Here is a 27,239-nt window from a genome sequence, read left to right on the forward strand (position 1 = left end):
GTCCTAATTGACCTCTGTGTAAACAGTGAAGACTCTTTTTGCAAATGCGAAAGCTTGTAGCCACTGACTTCAACAAAAGTAGATCCTCCATAATTATCAATAATTTGAAAGAAGGAATCTCTTCCTAGAACTACTTTTAACTTTTCCACAGTGGCAGACAACTGGATAGCACTACCCAGGTACCAAAGCCAGCTACGTTGTCAGCAAGCCTCATTGTGCTATTTGAAAGCTGCGTTTACTTTTAAAGAACTGTCATTCTGTGCCCAGATGCTTCTTTTCAACAGGCCAAATGTCAGTGACAAATAACAACCTGGTCTAGGTCAAAAATTAATGAAACTAATCTGTTGACAAGGTGGGGATCCATCCCTTGTTATATAATCATTTTAAAACCCACAAAAGCATGTGACCAGTAAAACCTTCTATCTATAAAACTCTTCAGCTATGCTAGAATAAAAAAATAAGCTGGTAGGGGCTGGCCCCGTGGCCAAGTGGTAAAGTTCCACACACTCCACTTCAGTGGCCTGGGTTGGTGGGTTCAGATTGCGGGTGTGGACCTACTCTACTCATCCGCCATGCTGTGGAGGCAACCCACATACAAAGTGGAGGAAGAGTGGCATGGATGTTAGCTCAGGGCAAATTTTCCCCAAGCAAAAAAAAAGAGGAGGATTAGCAATGGACGTTAGCTCAAAGCGAATCTTCCTCACACACCCACACACACACACACACACAAAAGTTGAGCCTCTTGTAGAAAAAGGTGAGCCATCAAAGCTTTAATGTTCACAAGTAATTAAAGAATTAAGGCTATAAAATTATAATCAAATGAGAGGAATGAAAATGTTGAATGAATAATGATATGGGACTTAGTAGATGACATTTAATAAAGAGAGAAACAAAAGAGAGAGAGACAGAGAGACTGGGAGAGAGGACACTATTTTTCTAGACAAATTATTTTCCTTTTTTTGATACTGGAGACGTACATGAAGTAAGAAATCATAAAGAGATGATGGGAGAAGGAAAGGAAATACTCACCTGGCCTGCTTGGTAATCAACATAGTGAGTTATAATACCAATAGATGCCCTCATCGTCCATGGATTCCATGAAATTTCATAGATTTTAATGGTAAGTTCAATATTAAGAAGAAATGACTTTAAGGGGAAAAGTGGATAATTATGAACTTAATTATCCAAACCACACATCGGCATGATTGATGAGAACATGCTGAGTACCCAGTGATGACTTTCACCCAACTTAATGACACCACTAATAATCTGAAGTGGAAAAGTATTTTGCAATTTTTAATTGACAAAAATGAATTATAAGATCAAAGTTTAGATAAATTGGCAAAACAATCTCAGACAAATATGTACTACAAATATCTAGGATGCCTACCTATTAGATATTTATCTGTTTCAGAAGTTGGCAAACTTTGAGAATTTCTAAGTTTCTATTTTCCTGTATAATAGAAAAAGGAAAGCACACCACAATGTATAGAAGTGTGTATCCTTTTAGGGGGAAATATGGCTGAATAGCATCCCATTCATCTCACAGTGTGCCATTCATTAACTAGAACATGGTTCCATGACAGGTTCTTAGTCTTGAAGCCTCAAATGATACTTTTGTCAGTAATCTGAGAGCATATCCCTCTTCTCAGGAGAAAACTCATCTTGACCATTTGCCATCCTAGTTCAAGCCATTATCATTTATTGAAAGACTGTTATATGCTGCCTAAAGGCATATGCTCACAGGCATCAGGGCCATACCCTTGCGTATAGCTATGAGGAGAATATGCAGTGGATGCCAGCATGTCACTATAGGAAATATTTAGGAACAGAGAACTCGAATTGAGTGAGCGTTCCACTTTTCTATCTGGCCTAGACCCATGATGCTTCAAATTCTTGTTCATCCTCAACACCCCAGAAGTGATCTTTCATATCCACGCTGCTCTATCAAATCCATCAGCTGCTACTCTCTACTTTCCACCTTTCTACTGTGCACGATGGCGTGCCCATGCTTTTGTTTGTCTGTTTTTCATTGTTTTGGCTTTTTTGAGTGTCATGGCTCTCCCATTACAAAGCTACTTTCATTGAAACCCTTTCAGTTGGGAACTGTTTCATGCCCCACCGAAGGACTTCAAGGTCCATGAGGTGGCTTAAGTGTTCTCTCCGTTCTCCATCAACCTCTAAACTCCCTCTCCACCTTTGCCCTCTCTTTTATAAGTCTCTGGGCTTTTTTGAAGCTATTTCCATCAAGTTATGGGGCCCTCTCCAACCTCCTTCCTGCTATTATCTACTGGCACCCAGGTCTCTCACCCACTCACACTTTCACAGCTGGCTCATGGCTAGAGTCTATCTCTACTTCACTGCCAATCATCTATCTCAGAGACATCAGTATTCATGTGGCTTCTCCGTTTCTTGACCTTTTTATTTCCCCTGATCTTTTGCCTTTCTTTCTCTTTTTTGTTGCATTCTACCTCAATGATGCAATGAATGGTCGTAAGCTGGAATTTGTCATCAACCAATATGGCACTACCTTCCCTCTCAACTCAAATGTAAAGATTCCACCTCGCCAACCTGGGTCTTTCATTTCACTTTCCTCACTCTATTAACAATCTCTCAGTCTCATCAAGGTTTCCAATCCATAGATGCTCTTGCTCGCCTCCAACCTCCCACATTTATCAAGGTCTCCTACATTTCTTTCCCTTGTAGAACTTTAAATTGGATGGCTGATTCTCATGACAACTCCTGTGAAAGCATCCTTGTCTCATTTACTCCTCCCCATAATGTTCATCTGGTAAATACCCAACCCAGGATGAACTCAAGCACATTCCCTTTCCCACACTTACACTAAAGACAGGAAAGTTGCTGTAGGAAAATCATGGAACTACATGTACTGACTGGTGTCTTTAAAATATGTGATCTCAAACTTTAAATGGAATCTCAACAGTTCCAATACTGCTATATCATTTTCTAATAATCTAGCTTTCCCACTGCCTGAGATTTCACACACCTCTCCCTACATCCTCAAAGAATCTATCCTCCCCCTTCCAGTACCTACCTCTCCACAAGCAGCCTGTGGTGAGACCGAAGTCATACCAGGGACTAACTCACCTTTCTGTGAGTAAATATCCCACTCTACCTAAATATATACTCTTATTCCTTCTCAATACCACATTTGAATCCACTTCATATTTTCAATGATCTTGCTAACAGAATTGTAATACTCAATATCAGTTGGCTGAAGTTCCTTCACTGGACAGTGTTCGGATAGATAGTGACAAGTTTTGCCTTGTGACCACTCCTTTTGAATATCATTCCTATTTAGAGAAGTAAATTGATGTAGTTTGATTACTATTGAAGCCTAGAGTTCCTTTCTTCTTATTTAAGGTGATTTTGCATATCTCTATTCTGATCCATGGATGCACTGGACGTAAAGTGTAAATCTCTGGACAACCTTATTTCCAAGTCTTGTATCACACAAAATTCCTTATTTTTTTTCAGAGATGTAAGTAATAATGGTGAGTTTCTGGAGGAGTTGAATTGAGGGTGCTAGGTCTTAGGATAAGGATGGTGAGGCAGAGCACAACCTGTACATCACAGCCAGCAACCCTGTCAGCCCAAAGATGGAAGATCCAAGAGTAGAAGTCCGATTGCCTAGTGCTTGGTTCTGCATCTTTTTGATTTTCAATGTTATTTACTAACTTGCTTACTATTAACAGTCATTAAAATTTAGCGGATCTGAAATTGGCCAACAAGATTTTAGCTCATATAATTTGGTATCCAAGAGAAGTGAGAATAGTGACAAAGTTCTATTAAACAAACAACAACCTGCCGGTCAGAATTCCTGAAATCAATCTTTCACTCCCTTCCTTTTTTCCCCACTTTTCATTCCTTTCTATCTTTTAAAGCAGAATATCTACTTAAAAGCCATATACTTAATATGTCTATTAATCTATATCCTTTAAATATTCTGTTTTCAGAACATTTCAAAATACTGATTAAAAAACACAGACTTTGGCCAACTGAAATCAGACATTCTTTATATTCCAAAGACCTTTCCCCAAAGAGTTTCTAGTTGCTTTTATTTTCTACATGAATGCCACTGGAATTTAGAGTGGCATTCTGGTAATCCACAGTTCCAAGGCAATCCAAATTAGCCACATGTGCTCCTTCCTCACTATATCTGAGATAACTTTAACACGGTCAGGGAAAAAGTGAGACTGAGGTGAAAAAAATGCTTCTGAACTCCACCCACTAGATAATAGTGTTGAGCTTTTCCTCGTATCTCAGACTCGACTGGAACGGCTTAGTCCACATTCTTTCTGTGGTTTGATGAGACCATACTAAACACAATGCGCCAATTTGAGTCACCTCTCTAAAAAGAAAGATGTGTTTTGAATAGTGCCAAGTAAACTGTCAACACTCAAAAAATAAATTACAATAATAAAAATGTGTAGGAGGCAGTCTGAGAGAAAGAAGTGAAATGTCTAAAAGGCTAAGGGACTGATTTATGTGGAATGATTAAAAGAACAAAAAATGAGTAGCTTAGTCCAACAATACTGAGGAGGATGATGGAATAACTGCTCATAGTTTTGAAAGGCTTAACCAGGTTGAAAAGTAACAGCATTTATTGTTCACCAAGTAGGATAATAATAATAATAATCACTATATAGATTACATTTCTTTAATACGATTTTCAAAATACATCTCACATATCTCAGAGAGTAATTAAGCATTATAGAAATTATTTTAAATCCATAAAGCTTTTTTTTGTGATGAAAATAATTTGACCAAGGAAAGTTATTTCTAAAGGAAGAATCTTACACACTATTTTTAATGGGAAAGATGGAGACAGACCTAGGAAGGGAAATAATCCTGAAAAATGGCACCACAAAAGCCTGGAGGTACTGCTGCTACTCTCTGTATGGCTTTTGGAAAACTCATAACTTTCTCAATCTGCTTTGTATTTATAAAGTAAAGTGGAGAAAACTTTCCTTTTTTTTAAAGGTCTATCAATTCATATAATTATGATTCAAAGTGAGAAATGTTTCTTTAAATAATATTAAATTATGTGGAGCTGGAAGTGGATTCTAGGTGTTTAATGACAACTATACTGATAACATGACACTAAGAACTCATCAGCAACATTGTATCTATTTAGTTATGAATATGAGCAAATAATTATTCCCTGAATCTGTGATTAAATATGGATGTGTTCTTGAGGGATAGCATTCATTCAACAATATTTTTGGAGATTTACTGTTATTCTTTGGCACAGGGATATCAACAGCTATCATTTTTCTGAGTAATTTATTACATAGTAGGAAGTATACTATCCTTTGCATAATTTATTTAACTTACTGGTATTTTCATAAACTAAAAATTTTATATTATGACCTTCATTTCACAGGTAAAAAAACTTATATGGGACTTTCTGTTATTGCTGTACTCTTAGATGCAGAAATTCCATATACATCTCAATTCTAAAGAAACTATTCTTAAAATACAAAAAGATCTCCACCATCTCTTTAAATATACTTTTAATGAAAATATTCTCATGACATCATTAACTACTTAATAATGCTCCATATAAATCAATTAAAGAGTCACATTTATGTCTTAAATTCTCGCCTATTCTGTTTTGGAGCTTGGCAAACCTCTCAGATATAAGCAGCCAACTGGTTCCAGCAAGTCTACTAGAAATTCTATCACACAATAAGCACAAATATATGTTTACTTGGGATACAATACATTGGATTAGCAAGTTTAGTTATAATTCTTTCTTTCTTGTCTGTAACTGATATAAAAACCTGAAGACTAACCTCAAGAAAAATTAGAGATGTGGTTTTTTAAGCATATTGTTATTATTCTTATTTAATAATTTTGTTTTTCTTATTTCCTTATAGATATATACACCTGAAAAGTGATCTTGAACTATGCCAACAAACTCAGCTTTCAGGGGAGACACCCGATACGGCTTTGGCTGCTGTGACAGGTGAAATAGCACACTGCCTCACCACGTTAACAGTGCTCTTTATTCCACTGTCACCTAATCCTCAGCACGAGAACGAGAGATGGACACGAAAGCCGTATTCCACTGAGGATCCTCAAGAAGCTGCTCTGTACTTGCATTGCCTTTTAGGCTTCTGCTCTAAAGTTCCCTTGGAAAGTGTATATGACTGCTCATGGAGCTGATGTAGGATTTATAATATTAAAACCATATACAGAGAGATAATATATGTAATAGATGTTATGTAGACATATCTATTTTTATTTCCACAATTCCATTTTTTCATTGTTAGTTTTTATAACCTGCATGCCTGTTTAGGAGTGAAAAAAGGATTTGTAAAATATACACTAACTATAAGCAGGAAAACACTTCTTATATACATGAAAAGAAAGACAATGGAAATGAAAAAGCAATGCAAATAGGAACAACAGTAAAACAAATAACTACTGTTTTAGGACTTTGTGTTAGAAAGTAGCTGAAGGATCTTCCGAATGTATAAGAGTATTTACTGCATATTTACACGGTGACTTCATAATAGCACACAAAGTCATTTTATATAACGCCTTGCACTCAAATATCCCACGTTTCCACATTTTATGTTACGGGAAGGAATTAATGTAGATTATGATCTCTGTTGCCCTATGTGCTCTGTTGCTAAAATGTTGATTCTTTCTAAATGTGTCAGATCCTCTGTCCTCTGGGAAGTCTTTCCATTTTTCCCTTTCCATCAACTATTTCTTACCATTAAAGCTGTCTTTATTTCTTTTCTCTTCTCTTACAGCAGTTGATATCTCTGTCTTTAAAATGAACATGAAGATTTAATAATTTTTACTTCTTTTTCTTCCTAACTGGATTAAACTCCTTGTCAAGGGTCATGCCTTTTTCATCCTCGACATTAATACCTAGCATAATTCCTGGCTCACAGGAGGAGCTCAATATATGTTTCTTAAATGAAAGAAAAACATAGCAATGAAGGAATTTGGCTTCTGACAAAGTAAATGACCCTGAAAATCACACCCTTACTGAGTAGCATAGCCAGGAATGAACCTAATCTTTCATGGCTTATTTTGTGATTATTATAGTAATTTTTATCATGATTCATTTGTTCATTCTTTCGAAATATTAAGCACCTACTATGTTCAAAGGTGTCTCTACCCACTGGGGATAAAACAATGAACAAAACAGAAAAAACAATTCCTGCTCTCATGAGGTCTATATTCCAGGGAGAGATTGAAGGCTACTTTCTACACCTGTACTGTCCAATATGGCAGCCATTAGCCAATTGAGGCTTTTTAAATTTAAATTAATTTGAATGAAATATAATAAAAATTCAGTTCATTTCTAAAACTAACTTTATTTCAAGATTCAATAGCCACATGTGGCTAGTAGATAACATATATTGGACAATCAGATTTAAAGAACATTTCTATCATCACAGAACGTTCTTTGGACAGTACCATTCTAATAAAAACTAAATAATAGATAGCGATAAGTGCCATGGAGGGAAAAAAATAATGCAAGGAAGGAGGATAGAATTGTGTGGATGTGATGTTGAAGGTTTAGATAGGGTAGCTCTAGATGACCTCTCTAGGAAGGTGAATTTTGAGTAAAGATCTGAAAGAAGTGGGGGCCTAGGGGTAGCCCTTTATAAATTCAAGGGAGTACCATTCCAGGTAGAGGGAGGAATAGTTACAAATCCCCGAAATGAAAGCGTGGCTGGCACATTCTAGGAACATTAGGTGGACAGTGCAGCTAGAGCAGAGTAAGCAAGAGGGAGAACAATCGGGTCAGGGAAGTAGGGGGAGGAGTAGATAGTCTAGTAGATACAGAGTGTGACAGGCCCTGGGTGGGTTTTTATAGAAGCGGGACAAGACTGGACTTCGGTTACAACAGAATTTCGCTGGCAGCTACATTCAGAAACAGGGACACCAAATCATAAGCTACAAAAGCAACCTAGACTACAAATAATCGTGCCTTGAACCAGGTAGTGGCAGCAGAGGTAGCGGGAAGCGACCAAATGTTGAATTTATTAGAAGGCAGAATCAAAAGATGTGCTAATCGAGACTGAGAGAAAAAGAAAACAGAGAAATCAAGGATGGCTCCAACCTTTTTGATCTGATCCAAAGGTTTGGGGGAGAATTTCAGGAGATCAGTTTTAAATAGGCAAGTTGGAGATGCCTGTTAGGAATCTGAATGAAAACATTGAAAGGAAGCTTTATATACAGGAGTAGAGTTCAGGAGAGATTGGCACTGGAGATCTACTTACAAATAATAGCTAAAGTCACGAGAAAGTACAAGTCACCCATGGAGCACGTACATACAGAAAAGAGAAAAAGATCCAAGAGCTGACCTTCCCAGTGTCCAGAGTTTAAGGAAATAAAGAAACACCAAAAATAACTACTACAAAGTCATGGCTAATAGCATCAAAAGAAAAAATACGTCTGGTTTTTTCCTTTTCATAGTTTTTTAATTTTTATAAGTAAAATTAAGAAAGTGTTTAATGGAAGAGGGAGTGATCAGCTACTCTGTCAAATGCTGCTGAAAGGTCCAGAATAACGAGGACTGAGAAACGATCGCTCAACTGATAACACAGAAGCCATGAGAGATCTTGAAACCAGTAAGGTTTAATGATGAAAGCAAAAATCTGATTGGAATAGGGACAAAGAGATTTGAAAGAGAGAAATTAGTGATACTAAATCTAGAAACACTTTGAAGAAGTTTTGCTTAAAGGGAAGGAAATAAATAGGGTTGTGGCTTACAGGAAATAAGAGTCTAGAGATTTTTTTGTTTTGTTTTTATTTTTCCCCAAGTTGGAAGATAAGATATCGTTTACACGGCCCTGTGGTAAGGGGAACGATTGCTAATGAAAGAGGGAGAAGAAAGAATCTCATCCGAAGTCAGGTCCTTCAACAGGTGAGCAGTGAATGATGAAGGGCATGAGTAAGAGTGGCCTCTGCTAGGATGCAAACAGACAGGAGAGAAGGTAAAGTATACGAGCCCAGCTGTAAACAGGTGGGGAGATGTGGCTGTACAAGCATGTGACAGTTCTTCTGATTACTGCAACTTTCTGAACGAAGTAAGAATCAAAGTTACCGCCTGGAATGAAGAGTGGAGGAGGAGACAGTGGATTTGAGGAATGAGGATTCAGTAAGAAATTATCATCTCATAAGAGTGGGAGAGACTGGGTGAGGGCAGTAGAATACAGAGGGTGGTTACCAGGCAGCTTAAGGGCCCTGTTGAGATCACTCATCATGAATTAAAAGAGACCAGTAAATCCTGCAGCATATTTGTCTTCAGTACATTCAGCCGTGCAGATGCAGGCACTGAGCAGGTGGAGAGCCAACGTTAACCGGTTCTGGTTTCGTCAAGGAATACAGAAAAACGAGCGATCGGTAAGCAAGTTGAGAATGTATGCAAGGAAGTAATGTCATTGACTCTGACATTTAGCTGGGTAAGGAGGGTAAGGATGGGATGAGGGAAGCAGCAATAAATGTGGCAGTTTCAACAGACGGATGGTACCAGTGGGGTTGAGGATTAGTGGAGTAAGGGTACTGAGGAAAGGAGCTGGAAGATAAGACCTAGTGGTGGAGAGTAAGATATTAAAAAATTGAGATTCTGAAGGATTTGAAAGTTACTGGAAATGAGAAGTTTAAGGATGAGGATGTGGGAGTTAGGGTCTCATGAGAGAGGTATTGGATGATGATGATGGTGATAGTGATGATGATGGTGATGATAATGATGATAACTACCACTTTGTGCGTTACCTTTTTTATTACAACAAAGTGTCTAGGTTGGATCCATACTTTCTTCCCATTTTGTAGAGAAAGCACTAAAGCTTAGAGAATATAGATAACATGCTTAAGGAGACACTGGAAACAGGACATTCCTAGATCTATCTGACTTCACAGTTATACTTTTTTCCCTATTTTATTTTAGTGACATAGGAATTCACACTACCATGACTGGTCCTTTTCAACAATAGAAAGATAAATTTCTATTGGCATGAGAACTAATTATGCCTTCACGAGACTAAATTCTATTTTAAGAAAACAGACCAAATTCATGAATATGTGCTATAAAGAAAAAAGTGACCTAATAAGAAATTTGACTCAACTATAAATACATAAGTAACAATGTAACATAAAAAAATTCCAAACTAGGACAAACTTAGTGTCCTTTCAATTCTGTGTTCTTTCGACAGGGATACCATAACGAATTTGATGGAGTATGTGGCTGTTGAACATTGTCTCAACCTGGAGATTAGGAAAGGAAAGGATGAGGTATAGTGGTAAGAAACTCTTATATTACTTAAAACAGAAAAGTGAACAGAAATACCAGATTTAAAGTCAGACAAACCAAGGTATGAGTCCAATTTCCAATATTTCCTTGAGAGATTAACATGCCATCTTATTCTTTTTTTTTTTTTTTTTTAAAGATTTTATTTTTTCCTTTTTCTCCCCAAAGCCCCCTGGTACATAGTTGTGTATTCTTCGTTGTGGGTTCTTCTAGTTGTGGCATGTGGGACGCTGCCTCAGCGTGGTCTGATGAGCAGTGCCATGTCCGCGCCCAGGATTCGAACTAATGAAACACTGGGCCGCCTGCAGCGAAGCGCGCGAACTTAACCACTTGGCCTCGGGGCCAGCCCCCATGCCATCTTATTCTTAATAAATTCACAATTGACAATACCCAATAGGGTGGATTGACAAGGAATACATATTAAATACCTTTGTTTCCATTTATATCTGCTCTGTCATTCATGAATTTGTCTAAACTTTATTTGATTCTGTTAAAAATTTGGTCTAATTCGTTTTTTATTGGGATCATAAATTCTATTGGATTATCATTCCCTTATATTATAAAATATATCTTTTTCAGGCTTCTCTTGGGGCCTACTTTTCCATCTCTCACTGCAATTCCAATATTGTGGAATTTAGTTAACACATCTGTTCACATAATCCATACGCTTCAGGACTTCATATTGTTTTATTATATGTCTTCTCAGACTTCGTGCTTCCACCCTGTAAAGACAAAATCTGATTTGTCTGTTAAGATAGAAGAGGGATTCTCTATTTCAAAAACAAACACAAACTCACAAATACACGTTTCTGATCATTTTAACTTCTCTGTTTTGAATCTTCTCTGGCTATATTATGTTATTGAGTACGGTGCTCATTTTGTTTTAAAATCTTTTCCAACACAATACACAGCCATTCACAGCAATAGGTGATAAAGCACAAGGGATACTCCGCAATTATGATGGATTTTGTGGTTCATGCCTTCCCGTGTCAGATAACTTTTCTCAGTCTACTGCACTGGAAAAGCAAGAAATGAGGGGAAGAAACCTAGAAGACAGAACATAAAGCCTGGACTCGAAGTTAAAATATCTAATTTAGACAATGTCTAGACGAAAGAGAGGCAGAATGTGGTCAAAGTAATGGATGGAATTGTTTCTCCTGATTTCTAGAATTCTTTTAGGTTGAAACCTAAGGCAAACTTGGCATTATCCTATGATACTTTCTTTCCTTCTTAATTCATTTTTCCTAGCTTTCTCACTGGAGATGCTATCCAGGCCTTTGGATAATTCTAAATTTTCAAAATACGTTAAGCTCAATGCTAGAACATTACCTTAACACACACAGGTTAGATGGTAAGCATGTGTGCCAGATAACTACATTGTTCTTTCTTATTGTGTTTAATTAGGGGCGATGAAACTAATCAACAGAGAATTCAGGAATATATATTCATGAAAAGAAGCATGGATATTTTACTTATAAGGAATTGAAACAGAGAGGTATTAAGTAACTTGCCAGAACTCTCAGCTAGTAAGTGGCAGTGCCAGAATCTGAACACAGCCAAATGCAAGCCCACGCCCTAAACCACTATTCCACTATGTTACACTACCTCTAAAACAAAAACACCAAAAAAATGATGTTTCTTTAGGAATTTAGTAAAAGAAAAAAATCAGTTATTCATTTTTGAAAGTTGCTGGTATGTTTTGGAATAAGAATGTACGTAGAGTTTTCACTCAAAAATCAATGATTAAGCATTACAAAGGAACAAGTAAAATAAGATTGCTAGTGGAAAAAGGAACACCTTCTAGAAAAAACATAACAGTTATAGTTGGAAGGTCATGAATATTATATATTCATGGAAGGTAAAACAAATATTCAGATGTTTAGCTAATCTAATTTGAGCCTTATTTTATTCATTCTATGGTAAATAAATATTTACGACTTAGCTAAAGCAACAAAAAAATATTGTCTGAAACCAAAGAGAAATTCAGTATTTTTATGAGATGTGTCTTTCTGCCACTACTACTGACTCCCCAAGGGAAAATGAATAACTTCTGAAAACATGGGGAAAAAAGGGCATTTCTATTTTCAATTTTGTTTCTTCACAAGTGGGTAGAAAAAATCTATATCTAACGATTATTCAACATTAAGTGCTGTTTCAGTCATTAACCCTAAGAGAATAAAATTAGAGACAAAATAAGAGATCACAAATATGAACTTAAAATACAAAGTGAATAAAAACGTTTTCCTTTTTTCTCCCACATGCATATTTTGGAACGTTTATAGTGTACAGGCGCCAGGCTATTTTGTCAGAAAACGCAGTTCACAAGCACTCTTGGATGGCCACAAGCTTCTAGATCAATGGTGTTTGAACGAACATGGGAGCCAACTTTAAGGAGCAGAGCTTATGCTGCCCTTGGAAAGTTTTATCCAGCTTCTAAAACATATCATGTTTAAGGAACACTTCTAAGTAATACTTTTGCTACCACATCAAGGTACTTAATATCATTTCTTGATAGGAGCAGTGTTCATGAGCGAGGCTTACAGTTCATTTTATCTGAGTCATCTCATTAAACTTGCTTTTCTTTATCTGAAGAGGCAAAATTAACTATACACAGATATTTTACATACACAGTTGTGTGTCACTTGATGGGATATGTTCTGAGAAATGCATCATTAGGCGATTTCCTCATTGTGGGAACATCATAGAGTGTACTTATACAAACCTACATGGTATAGCCCACTACTAGGTCGTAGGGTGCTAATCTTATGGGATCACCATTGTACATGTGGTCCACGGTTGACTGAAATGTTATGCGGTGCATGACTGTATTTTAAACCGATCGTGAAATACTCTGTGAACCCAAGAAGCATCTGGAAGGCTAATGACAACCTCTAAGTGTTCAAGGGCACTCTAAATGAGGTTATTAAAATATTGCTGATAGAGGGAAAAAAATTTTGTCCCAGACAGCAAGAGACAGAGAACACAGGGAGGCTTCGAAAAGTTTCTCCGTCTCTGGATCCATGTCCAACCCTTTGGAAGGTGATAGAAATCTGCAATAATGACACAGACTTCTGTTTCAAAAACAGTTTCTGTAGCCCAGTTCTTACCCAAAAGTCAAATAAGCAACCATCTGCTACTTGTGCCAAGTGGATTTCAAAACTCATTTCCACAGCACACACCATGTCATCTTCCCACTAATATCGTGACAGCTCACACCAGTTGAGATAAAATCTTAAATGTTTTGAACGTACTGTATGATTTTTTTCTCCTAATTGACAAGACAAAAAGGATACTTTAAATGCTTTTGGCCTACAGATGGTCTACAGTCTTCTTACACTACTTACACCAATTCAAGTCATGGATGTGACCACTGGATCACCTGGTGGAAGTCTGGAAAAATCAAAGGAACACCAAATGACCTGCACACACATAATGTTTCTCCTTTGCTGTCCTTTGTTCATAATCTGGATTTCACTCATACTCTTATTTACATTCTCTTTACTCATCATCTGAAGAGAAGAGATGGATGTGAAGTACATCAGAGCTCTAGTTACTGGGTTTATTCCTCTTCAGCCTTCCAGGAACGCACTCATTCCGGGGGTGCTGAGAAGATATACAGGTGGGTTCCACTTGGTCCCTCGCATGAATCTCTAATCCCATTATTGACTGCATGAGAGGTGAGGCCAAAGAAGAACACCACAAACCAACAGAAAGCTACAGTCACCAAACATTCCCAGGGTATGCAGAGCACATTCTCATCAGAACAATGCAAGCCTGTGGAGCATCACTTTAGCATCCGTTTCCAAACATCTATCAAAGCTTCCAGAGAAGCTTTCCAAAGCTGTATACATAATGCCCTCCTAGTGACTGGAAAGATTCTAATTGTAATTATTATTCCTTTAATAGCTTGAGAAAGCTGTATTCCTTTAGTAAGAACTCAGTAAAGACCAGGGTGGTAATCAATGTGTATCTACGTAAATGCTAAGTAGCTTCGTGACTGTGCAGGCTTATTCCCTTCTCAAAAACAACAGATAAAACGAGTGTAATAAAAGCACTGGGTAACTCCAGATTCTTATACAGCACAGGAAACAGTAATTGTATCAGAGAAAATCTAAAAGTATGGTTGATCCTTATTATCTTTGGATTCCATATCCGCAAACTTGCCTACTCACTAAAATTTACTCGTAACGCCCAATTCAATATTCGCTGTGCTTTCACAGTCATTCACGGAGATGTGCAGGGTGGGGAAAAATTGGAACCACTGACATGCATGCTCCTAGGTGAGGTCAACAAGATGATGCTCTGCCTTCTCGCTCCAGCTCTCATACCCTAAATAACTGTCCTTTACTGTATTTAGTGCCGCATCTTCCACATATTTGTATGCAAGAACATTTCTCTTTAGACTTTAGGGGCTTTGCATCAGGTTTCTGTCATTTGCAACCAGAACACATCTGCATAAAACATGTAATGACATTATAACATTTTATAGGAATTTTACAAAAATCAGAAAAGACTTTCTTATTCTTGCCAGGCCATGAATTAATAAGCAGGTTCTTTTTATAAATCAGTAAGTGAAATATTCACTATCTAAAGCACACATATCAAAGAGGATTTCAACAAAGTTTCTTAAATTTTTCTGCTGAAAATAACATTTAGTAATAATCCAGTATTATTTGGACTGACTGTCAGGCCTCTGTAGGGAAAGTATGTCCTGGAATAGTTTCAAAGGTCTACGCATCCTTGCGATCAGCCCCTGATCACTGCCTCCTTCCACCCCTGTCTTGGGAAGGACAAAGCCACTTCTAACTGTAGAGAACTCCATGGGCATGATTTGATCCCTACGTTTGTGCCTTGAAGTCCCTGCCAGTTTTATTCCCGTGAAAACTGGCAGTGAGGGTTTCCACTTACAACTCCTTTTTCAAGTGAGATATTGAAGGCTTCCTCTTCTCTACCAGAGACCTGAAGAGGCAGCACATGTACAAACCTTCCTGTGACAGAATATAAGGTAAACGGCTAAGGGCATCCCATATTCTGTTCTAGTTCCTGCTTATAATTTACGTAATTTATATTGGAACTACACAATAATCTAAGCCTCCGTGTTTGTACCGATCATTGAAGTCTAAATTGTTCTGTATAACAAACCACAGAAGCTTAATAATAATTTCTTTCCTACTCATTCAAAGTATGAGGTGGGCGAAGGATCGTCCCCTTGCAGCCAGGCCATAGGAAGTAAGGTTGATGTAGTGGGCAATAGGGAAATGGAAGGTGCACGCCAGCTGGAACTGCCTTGTCCTGGTGTGCAGGGATGACATACATCTTTCCACTCATATTTCATTGGTACGAATGAGTCACTTAGCCTCAACTTAAGTGTAAGGAAGCTGGAAATATACAGGAGCACATGGATATACGGTGAGCATAATGGTTTCTGCCACACTGTGCCACATTTCCTAGGAAAACTTTACCAATATCTATGTTCCTGAATGGAAAAAAAAAAAATCTACTGTGGAGTGGCTATAAGAAGTATGCAGCCTGCTTGCACAGGACTCTCCAAGTACACCTGGTACTTTCTGGTTTTTGTAAAGCTAAGCTCTAGGTATCTCAAACACAGGCATGGAATGAACTTTTTTTTTATTATTGCTGCTAAGATACAGCCCTATATGACTCTTTCTAACAGTCTCCTTCATTCTGCAAAATATTTAGAGCACAAAGCAAAAATATAGTGAGCCTATTTAGACAGAATAGAAAAATACACATTGTATATTACGGCCACCAACCTCCTACGACTAGAACCTTGCCCTTCTTGGCCTCCAGTAAAATAAGCTCAGTGGTCTGATGCTTGGTCCCCTGTGTAAAGTAGTCCATCATAAATCTATCACCCTTACTTACGCACAGTTGGCAGTCACTGCTCACATAGAACAGAAGAGTAAGTTACCATGGAGGCAAAGCCAACTCTCCTCTCCAGAATGGCTGATTCTTCCAAGTCATAACAGATATTTCCAGAAAAATTGCATGAGGTACTCACAGAGACTGACAGCCCCAAATCTGTATTTGATAACTCTGTAGCTAACCATGTTCACATTATCTTTCAATAGAGCAACAAAGACTGGCACTGCACTAAAAGACAATCCTATATAATCACTGCTTACAAAACAAATCCCTATATCCATCTAAGAAATGTGGAAAGTAGGAATGATCATATGTTTTCTACCTCTACTTAGTGCTCTATTAATGGGGTAACCACTCTGCTTGACCTCTTTGCTGAAATTCGTTAGAGCTCCAGGAGAACATATGGACGGCCAGATGGGTTGCTGTAATTTAATGCCATTATTCGAAGGATGAAGTAAGGGATAAACATAATTTGCATTCTTTTCCATCCTTACTGCATACCCTTTATTAGTTTCATTTTTAATTCAGACATCAGAAGGGAAGATAATACCTTGCTACCAAGGCCCAACTAATTACTACAAGAGACTTCAGCCCTGACATGACAGGCCAGGCCTCTGAACACACTCCATCTTACCCAGTGACCCCACCATGTGATTAATGGGTTGAGAGCTAAGCCCTAATGAATGTGTCAGATCTTAGATGCTCTCTAGGCTCATGTAATTAGCATTATGTTGAACAAAGTATTTCAGCCACTTGGTAGAGAGACTCATTATACTTCACAGCAAACCACACGCCTTTTTGCTTTACGGTGTTTGAATTTATTTTAAATCGTCAATCTAAAAGGTCTCTATAGATAGAGCTCTTTCAAATATTCAGGGAAAATTTAACTATTTTTGAGTCAAATATTGATTTTTTTCTATCATAGTGAATCCCTATGTTGTACATGAAATGAAGTGGTTTTCAGAGATGCTTGTTGAAATGCAAGTTTCCGGACTCTACCAACAGAAATTCTGATAAAAGGGGGATTGGAGTAAGACCTAGGACTATGCATTTTTAACAAGAGATCCATTATTCAGAAGCATAAAATCTGTGGAGCATACTTGAAAACACTGCCACTTTAGTAACAGGACCAATATCTCTGTCTCAGATTAATTAACTCTATCAGACTTTTTGTTCTAGTTATTATGTTTCCGAAAAAATCATCTGCATCCACATAAGGGGAATTGTTTTCGTATTGAGATTTCAGTTTTAAGTATGCCAATTATTTCTTGTTAAAAGATTACAAACAAATTATCAAGATAAGACATGGATGTAATTTCCGATGAACCATGTAAGTGTGTGAATTCTCCACTCAACATTGGACGTGACCAATAGTAACATTTCTATCTAATAGGCTGTGGGCCTGGAATTGCCTTTCCACTCTTAAGGGAAAGACCAAAGGGTACAGAATTTCTGCAGTGCCTGACTTTTCTCCATGCCAGAGATGACATACGAAATGTCTCAGTCCTATGACTAAGGCCTCTACACAAGAGTCCAACTGCTTACTTGGATCTCACCTCGATCTTACCATCATCAATTACCACACACTAAGTATTTCCATGTGTCTGGCATTCGTTTCTTAAATCAACCAGATACAAAATCCCGTTGATATTTAATGTAGACATATTTTAGCTATCTATTACCCTAAACATTTTAAGACAGTATTTTCCAAACTGGTAACTATTTTACCAAACTACCATTTTCTTGATGAACTTCAAAAGACTTCTCTTTTGTGCTTTTTATCATTTATACTATAGGTATTAAATATAGGAAAATAAGAGCATAAAAAAATGAAAACACTTAATGATAAACATACATTATAGATATTTACTTGTTATAATTTGATACTGAGATTTAAAGGTTTGAGAAAAGTAATTGTGTCATTCTTCATTCTAAGCCTCTCTTTAGATGTGGTCAGGGAGTGGAAGGCTGTCAAATGGCCATGGCAAGTCTACCAACACATCCTGCCTTCAGTGGGTGGGGAACGATTGTTGGGGTACCATGCTCTGTCTGAGACTCACGGGATGCTATCCTATTCCGTTTCTTCCTCTAGGAAGCCTGCATTTCCCAGAAACCTTGGCCTCTGCCTCTAGGGAGGGCACTATACCTGACCAGTGGAATGTGTGCAGAAATGTTAATCCCTTCCAGCCTGGCCTCTAAAATATCCCACATGATCTTCCACACTTCTGTATTCATTCTCTGTCCAGCTGGATGGAACAGACTCAGGGGACACTACAAAGCCCTAGGTGATGGCATAGCCACTAGATGAAACATTGCTTGAGCAAGAAATAACCTTGTATTCCCTTAAGGCATTGAGACTTTGAGGTTGTTTGCTTAAAACTAGTAAAGCCAATTAAGACTTGATTTAACTAAAAAGCTATACAAATTTTTGTCTTGCTTATGAGTTAGTCAACTATCTACTGAACAGAAAATTATAAATATCTAGGACCTGAAGTCCAAATTCAACAGACTTATACGAATTCACTAGAGGAATCTGTCTCAGGTGTCCTTAAGAAGGGGAAAAACTACATATGTTAACATTAGCACATTTCGGAGCTCAGGACAAGATGACTTTGTGTGTTGCTCTAGCAAAGCTTTATTAAAGAACTCCTGACCCACGGGATAGAGGAACAAGACCAGGTGCACAATATCTACTGTTTCTGTAGTCATCAGAAATAACACAGTTAAAAGCCTTAAAGCAACTGTCCAAAGGAGAATGTCAGAAAGTGTTTTAGAGGCAGAATTTTCCATTAACATACCCAAATAGCATTTTAAAGATACCTTTCGGTACTGGAACAAAAATGAGTCATTTAACCTAACCAAAAGGGTAAGGGAGGCATATACTGGATTAACGTAAAATCACCGGCATACAGAAAGTGGAAAACACACAGACAAGATTATTGGAGGATCAAATTTTTACCTTAGTAGTACAATATAGAGACAATATCCTAACAAATGATTCTTATGTCATTAAACAAGCGACCTTGGTGAGGGTAGCACCTGAATCAGGTCTGGAGAACGCCTGGCCTGGATCTCGCTCAGTCACCTTCTCGAGGTAAAGAGGTACGAGAAAGGCAGAAGAGCAGGGTGATGAAATGTTTGGGGTCTCACTTGCTATCTGCCACTAATGAGCTGTTTGACTCAGGAAAACTATTCCACCTCTCCACTTCCTCAGCTACAGAACAGAGAGAAGATAACTTATTTCACAGATTGTTAAAAGGATTAGGTCATATCACACATAGCGAGCATTTAGAGAGGTCTTAGCTGAGAGTAAATACTAATAAATATTGGATATTATTACTAATGGTATAACTTCATCACTATAAGCCATATTATCCTCTTCCGAAAAGTAAGAAATTACACTAGATGATTCGCATGATTTCTTTAAGAGCCTATATTCTGAGTCTATACCTGTCTCTTAAAATCAAATATCCAGTTGAAAAACGAAAACTCTATTTTAAGTAATGACTTAAAAAAATCTATAAGACAGTCTGGCCTGATGTTGAGATTGATTTAAAGAAGATAGGTGACATAATAATGCACTAATAATTCCAATTATTTTCACATTCAGAAGCGATAAGGTACTTTGATTTATTCATTATCCCTAATGAATTACACCCTCATTGGAACAGGGAATGTAACAAGATAATTGTCACACAAATATTTAAATAAAAAATATCATATTTAATGAGTATTACAAAGATAAGGAATTATTTCAATCATATAAACCTGAATGGATCCAGAATGTAAATGGTAACACTCTCTTTTTTCAGCTTAAGGTAAAGAACTTTCTAAGCTTATAAGACTGTCCGCAACCTGAATTCTTTCTCATTCAGAAAAAAGCATTTCTACCAACTATAGCAATAGTAGTAAATAATACTAACACTATAGTATAGACTTTATTCCAAATTAAATGGTAAGGCACTTCCCTTGGAAATTCCATCATTTACAAACCTCACTTTGTGCAAAGAAATCCTCATTCAAATAAATACTCCAGTAAAGCTCAGAATGAGGTGAAGAGTTCAAGATGCTGAATCACTAAAATCATTAAAAATTCAATTCTAATTCTACTTTTAGTTGGTTTTAAGTGACTAAAATATGAAAACAGGGCTTTACTCTACTAAGACACTACATGTAAAACATTGTGGCATGAAGCAATTGTTTTCTTAATCCAGAATTCTATTTATTCCAAAGAACCTTACCTCCTGCGTACATAACAGCCAGCATAATAGATGATATCCATGCTATTTCACTGTAGCTAGCGTTGAATATTTGCTGAATTTCCTTGAAGAATACTGTGATGGCTTTGGGGAAGGCGTATGAAAATCCGATGGAGATAAAAGCTGCTCCAACCACTACCCATCCCCAGCCTCCATCTGGAGGTGGGTATGTTGGGGTACCTGCTGGTGGTGGCATTCCTGCTCGTCTATTTGAAATTCAAGTAACCTATAGTCAAAAAATGAAATAACAGTTTAAACCATATTTCTATTTCCATATATCAGTGTTGATAGTCATCAGAATGATATTTTCCAGCTTTAACTACAACTATATAATTTTTCATGAATATTTTTTAATACTCTTGTACTCAGGAAATTTACAAAATAATTGCGGCGAGGTATGTAACTTTGACTGCTACGGGGTAAAAATTGAAGCATTTAATTCGTTTATGGAAACAAAAATTACTCAAAGAGAAGTTAAGAATTCAGATGTGTATCGAGGTACCAACCAAAAGAACAAAAGCTATCTCAATCTGATTTCTAAGCATAAGGAAAATGGAGCTGTCATCACTTAAAACAGAGTACTTTCTTTTTCTTTTTTTTTTTTTTGAGCAAGATTGGCCCTGAGCTAACACCTGTGCCCATCTTCCTTTATTTTATATGTGGGTCTCCTGCCACAACATAGCTTGATAAGCAGTGCATAGGTTGGTGCCTGGAATCCGAATCCTAACCGGCGAACTCTGGGCCGCCGGCTGAAGTGGAGCATGCAAACTTAACCGCTACGCCACTGGGCCAACCCCCAGAATACTTTTTTAAGACAAAATGTTTCAGATTTTCTATACAAAGGTTAAAAGGGACCATGCATTAAATTTGATGACTTTTAAAGAATTAAATAGTAGGCATATTTTAGAATTTTTCCACTTTTAATAATTAAGAATACTTAAAAATATTTCAGCATGCATCTATTTTCTAAACCTATAGGATTAGAAATTGTATGGTTTGAATGAATTAAGCTAATTTTAATGCACTTCCAAAGTTAGTCCTACCTATCATTTTATAAATGATAAATTGTATGCATTTTTCGCAGCCATGAAATTCTCCCTATCAAATGTATATTATTGTTTATTAAAATAAAGGGACTTTCTTTTTGGACATGACTAGGAATGGCTAGCTTTATGGTATAAAGCACCAATTCTCCTGTGGAAGAAATGATTACATAAGGCTTAACACAACTGAAATTAAACTAAAAACATCTTGGCTCCCTGACATCAATGTTTCTTTGTAGAATGCTGCTGCTTGCTTAGCTTTCAGCTGTGATTGCCAGGATTTCTCAATATTTTCTTTTCACTACTCTCATTCCATTTGTGGATTTCTCAATTGAAATGTAGAGGGAAAAGAAACACTTTTCTGTTGGTAAGAAAATGCTGGAAATAAGTTAATAAAAACTAATTTTGCCACATCTTCAGAAAACCTACCAAAAAACTAAACACATGTCTATGAAAACAGACACAGTGGTTTAATTTTTGTTTAATGTCAACTTATATGCAAGATATTTCCAGTGACCTTCTATATGCACCTTTTAGGTTTTCAGAGAAAATATTCTCTATATTAAAGTTTTCTAATTTGTCCATAATTATACTCAAGGACTTTGCTTTCAGAAACTCCTATAGGAAAAATGATAAAAATGAAACAAATAGGGAGACCACTGTTTCCCTGGAATAAATACAATGACAATGATGAGCAGTAGAGTGAAAGTAACAATTATTACCTTAACTCTTTTTGAATGTTTTGGCAAATATACTTAAGACTTTAATATATTTTACAGTAATTCATGGATGGAGGAAAATCAGTATAAGCTGCAATGAACAGATAACAGGACTTAAGATTAAAATACTCATTTTACATTATGTGAGTCAGACGTATCTCTAATGAAGTTCTCAGACACATTCAGTGTTAATCACCACTTAATCATTTTTTTCACTTTTTTTTCAGCTTTATTGAAGTATAACTGACAAATAAATTATAATACATTTAAAGTGTGCAACACGATTTGATATATGTATAGTCTATGAAAGGATTCCCACAATCGAGCTAATTAACATATCCATCACCTCATATACATGTCTTTATTTTGGTGTGAACACTTAAGTTCTACTCTCTTAGCAAATTTCAACTATACAATATGGTATTATCAACTATAATCACCCTATTATATACTAGATCCTGAGAACTTATTCACCTTATAACTAAACATTTGTACCTTTTTACAAACCTCTCCCTATTGCCCCCACCCCTCAGCCCCTGGCAACCACCATTTTACTCTGTTTCTATGAGTTTCACTTTTTTCTTCTTAGATTCCACATATAAGTGTGACCACACAGTATTTGTCTTTCTCTGTCTGGCTTATTTCACTTAGCTCCAGTCTCATCCATCTTGTCCCAAATGGCAGGATTTCCTTCTTTTTTAAAGCTAAATAATATTTCATTGTATACATGTATTGAGTTGTATGAGTTACTCATATATTTTGGATATTAACCTCTTATTGGATACATGGTTTGTAAATATATTCTCCCATTTTGTGGGTTGCCTTTTCACTTTGTTGATAACCGGTTTCCTTTACTGTGCTGAAACTTTTTAGTTTGATGTAGTCCCATTTGCTTATTTTTGCTTTTGTTGCCTTTGCTTTTTGACATCAAATCCAAAAAATCATGACCAAGACCAATGTTGTTTAGCCCCTATGTGCTCTTCTAGGAGTTTTATGGTTTCAGGTCTTATGTTCAAGTCTTTAATCCACTTTGAGTTGATTTTTGTGTACAGTGTAAGACAGGGGTCCAATTTCATTCTTTTGCACATGACTGTCCAGTTTCCACAGCACCATTTAAGAGACTATCCTTTCTCCATTGCATATTCTTGGGATCTTTGTCAAAATTAATTGACCACACATACATGGATTTATTTCTGGGTTTCCTAGTCTGTTCCACTGATTTACAAGTCTGTGTCTGTTTTTATGCTAATATACTATTTGGATTAGAATAGCCTGATAATAGAGTTAGAAGTCAGGAAGTGCGATGCCTCCAATTTTGTTCTTCCTCAAGATTGCTTTAGCTATTTGGGGTCTTTTGTGGCTCCATATGGATTTCAGGATTGATTTTTCCATTTCTGCAGAAAGTGTCATTGGAATTTGGTAAGGATTGCACTGAATCTGTAGATTGCTTTGGGTAGTACGGACATTTTAACAATATTAATTCTTCCAAGCCCTGAACATAGAGGATCTTTCCATGTACTTGTGTCTTCTCCAATTTCTTTCATCAATGTTTTATAGTTTTCAGTGTATAGATGTTTCACCTCCTTGGTTAAATTTATTCCTAAGTATTTTATTCTTTTTGATGCTGTCGTCAATGGTATTGTTTTCTTAATTTCTCTTTCCAACAATTTGTTGTTAGTGTATAGAAACACAACTGATGTTTGCATATTGATTTTTTATCCTGGGACTCCACTGAATTTGTTAATTAGTTCTAACAGTTTTTTGGTGGAGTCTTTAGGGTTTTCTATAGCATAAAGTTATGTTACTTCATCTATTCCAATTTGGATGGCCTTGATTTTTTTTTTCTTGCCTAATTTCTCTGACTAGGACTTCGAATACTTAATCGCTATTTGTTAGTCCTGATCTCATTAACTGATACTTATCGTTCTGGATTTCCCTTCCTATTTAATGCTGAACCCAGGAATGGAAGGATTCTTGCATAGGCTTTTGACATATCTATTGGCTTTTTCTATTGCCTTCTGCTATTTCTCCTTTTGGATGATTGTGGAGATAGTTCTATGCTGCAATTTTTGAATTAGATCAATAATTACACTTTATTTTGTTTTGTTTTTTACTTTATAACATTGATATAGTTATACTATAAAACAAGGATCAGAAAATTTTCCTGTCATGGGCTTGTTAACAAATATTTTAGGCTTTGCAGGCTGTATGGTCTCTCTCACAACTACTCATCTCAATAGTGTTAGTGCAAAAGCAGCCATGGACAATACTAAAAAAATGGGCATGGATTGTTCCAATAAAATTCTACTCAAAACTAGCCCAAGGGCTATAGTCTGCTGACTTCCGTAACAGAATATTAGAAAACCAAGAAAATCAACAAAAGAAAAAATCACACATAATCACACTATCCTAACACAATCATTATTAATAATTTTGCATATGTCTTTTGATTATTTTTCTTTATTCATATATTTCTGATTAATTTAAATAATATCGTCATCTATAGACCATATAAATACAATTCTGAATACTGCTTTTTTTCACATTGTGATTTTTCATTAGTTGTCTCTGTTAGCAGTTCTTTTTCTCTTGAGTAGAGAAGCGGCATATTCCAGTTTTTACAAAATATGGATAATGTAAAAGTGTAAACCAGAATAAAATATTACCAAATAACCACTACGCCACCGGGCCAGCCCCCAAATAACATTTCTCATGATTCATTCAATATGTCTTTCCCAATAGAGTCTAAGATACAAGAAGTCAATTATTGTATCTCCAGGTCTCAGTATACTTATTGGTATATAGTAGGGTATTCAATATGTTTATTAAATAAGTTAGAGTCAGTGAATAAATAGCTGTGAATATTTGTGCTTGGAACAAGCACCCCTTGTGCCTCTGTCATTTTATCTCTGTAATCATAAAAGTTTTGGTTTTAATAATGAATTTATTCACTACCAAATAACAATGTGTTATAATCTGTCTTGTCATGAAATAAATAAAGTAAATAAATATATATATAAATACATCGATACAAACAAAACTTAGTCCCATATACATTTGTTTCAGGCTGACATTTTACCAGCATCTTCTAGACAAGGACGGGAATAAGATGGCTAATGCTGGTGGCAATTACAGCATAAGTGCCTGGGAGGAGGCTGACCTTGGACTGCAAGGGCCACACAAGTGCATCCGAAATGAAAAGCAAAGGAAGCTAATGCTTGCTGAATGTAACCTGACTAAGGTATCTACAAGCAAATGATGACTCCACCATTCAAATCCAGAAAAGGACTCAAAAAATGGAAGCATCCGAAAAACTGAAAGGAGTAAAAACATATAATAGTGACACATGCTAACACCCCCTTCCTTCAACTCCTCCCATTTTTCTGTCTCCAACACACGTACATACACATACACACACATCCATAACCAGACATTCACGTCCTCATAGACAGCTTTTAGCTAATGAAAGTTCTTTAACAATTTAACGATGGCAATTTGTGATCTGCACATCAGCCTTCCACAGATAATCAACTACTGCCCATTTCTCTAGATTCTGTCCTTAAGGAAGATCATCTAGGAACACGATTCCAACTCCGTATTACACTAATGTTTTTCTAATATATATTGCCTGAAACTGCGTGCTTGTCCTTTGAATTGCTATTTGAATTATGCCTGCTTTGTTATAAAAGTTATTTTCTCAGATGCTATCCATTCCTTTCAAAAGGTTCCCTGCCTTTAAAAATAATATGATTGAGCTATTTTTTCTCCTTAATCTTCTTTCTTTTCTGTATAGTTATTTTTTTCATAGTTCACCAGTTTATCTCAGTATATAATCTTCTGTTCTCTGTTTCCAACATTTACTTGATTTTAACTTATAATTGTATATTCCAGGTGGCGAGTCACCCACTCATATACCTCTTCACTTCTTTATCTCCTACCTATTTTGTTTCTTCCATATAAACCAACATCCTTTGATCTCTTAATTAAATCATTGCAAAGTGGACCCAGAAGCATTAACTCTTGAAAATGTCCACTTTCAAGACTGTCATCTATTCATATTCACAACTCTTGAGAAGTCAAGATCCAATTCATACACATTCGTTGGCCTCATGTTATTTTCTTCTGCACAATTCTCTAACATTTTATACAATTTATGGCTGTTGTGTCTTGTTTCTTTTATTTATGGGCATAATTTAGAAAAAACCAGAATTAAAAGTATCATTTTACCTGTTGATAGATGCCCACTTGAACAGACTTCTTTGGATTACACGTGGAATTGTTGAACTAGGCACGATTCCTTGAAGTGGGATATTTGAAGGCAACACAAAGGCAGAGAGCTAGAGCAGAATCTGGATTCTCTAGAGGAACAGAAAACAAGGGTTATATGTGTGATCGAGTTCCACAAGTCTCAGTGAAGTCACTAGCTTTAACTCATCCAGAAAATTGTGACCATGTTTTAACAATTAGCAAAATTAAATATATACATGTGTGTGTGCACGCATATATATATATACATGTTTCTTTGTCAATCCACTGATAGAACTATTAAGGTATGAACAAATGACCAAACGTGTGCCTAAGAAAAAAAGTGAAAGGTATAAAATGAAGAATTAGGTTTTTTTTTTTTTTAAGAAATAACAGTAGATATCTACCATTATGAGAAGAAAATTTATTGGCATTCATGAGCTGTCACTAAAATAATTCTCTATACTCATTTAAATAATTTGTTCTAAAATTCAATTAAGTAAAATATCCATTGGTAACGGAAATAAATAGCAAGTTTAAAAGACAATTATTAGAAATGCTATCAATAATACACATGTCCTGCAATGACAGAGACTGGGTTGTGATAAAAAAACATAAAGTATTTTAGGTATCTTCTGATTTAGAATTCAACTTCCTAACCAGGTCTGGGTGAGAGATTAGATGCTGAATCTCCCTAATACATCAAATACCTTTAGGTTAACCTAAATCTGGTGCTGAGTATATAGAAGCTGGCACTTAGAGTTTATTTTGTTTGGGCCAAGCA

At 36.4% G+C, this 27,239-nt stretch overlaps 1 protein-coding gene across 8 annotated transcripts in view; it reads right to left on the reverse strand.

The window, feature by feature from the left end:
• The window catches only part of SLC16A7 (solute carrier family 16 member 7), a 152,745-nt gene that overhangs the window by 38,572 nt on the left and 86,934 nt on the right, over positions 1–27,239 (reverse strand). For all 8 annotated transcript variants that reach the window (XM_046675506.1, XM_046675466.1, XM_046675522.1 and 5 more), the window contains 2 exons: positions 26,438–26,568; positions 20,431–20,674 (listed from right to left, as the gene is read on the reverse strand). In XM_046675506.1, coding sequence (XP_046531462.1) covers positions 20,431–20,644 — 214 coding nt within the window. In that variant the 5' untranslated portion in view covers positions 20,645–20,674; positions 26,438–26,568. The remainder of the gene's footprint in view (positions 1–20,430; positions 20,675–26,437; positions 26,569–27,239) is intronic.

The sequence above is a fragment of the Equus quagga genome, chromosome 1 (genome assembly GCF_021613505.1).
Source record: "Equus quagga isolate Etosha38 chromosome 1, UCLA_HA_Equagga_1.0, whole genome shotgun sequence".
Classification (NCBI taxonomy): domain Eukaryota; kingdom Metazoa; phylum Chordata; class Mammalia; order Perissodactyla; family Equidae; genus Equus; species Equus quagga.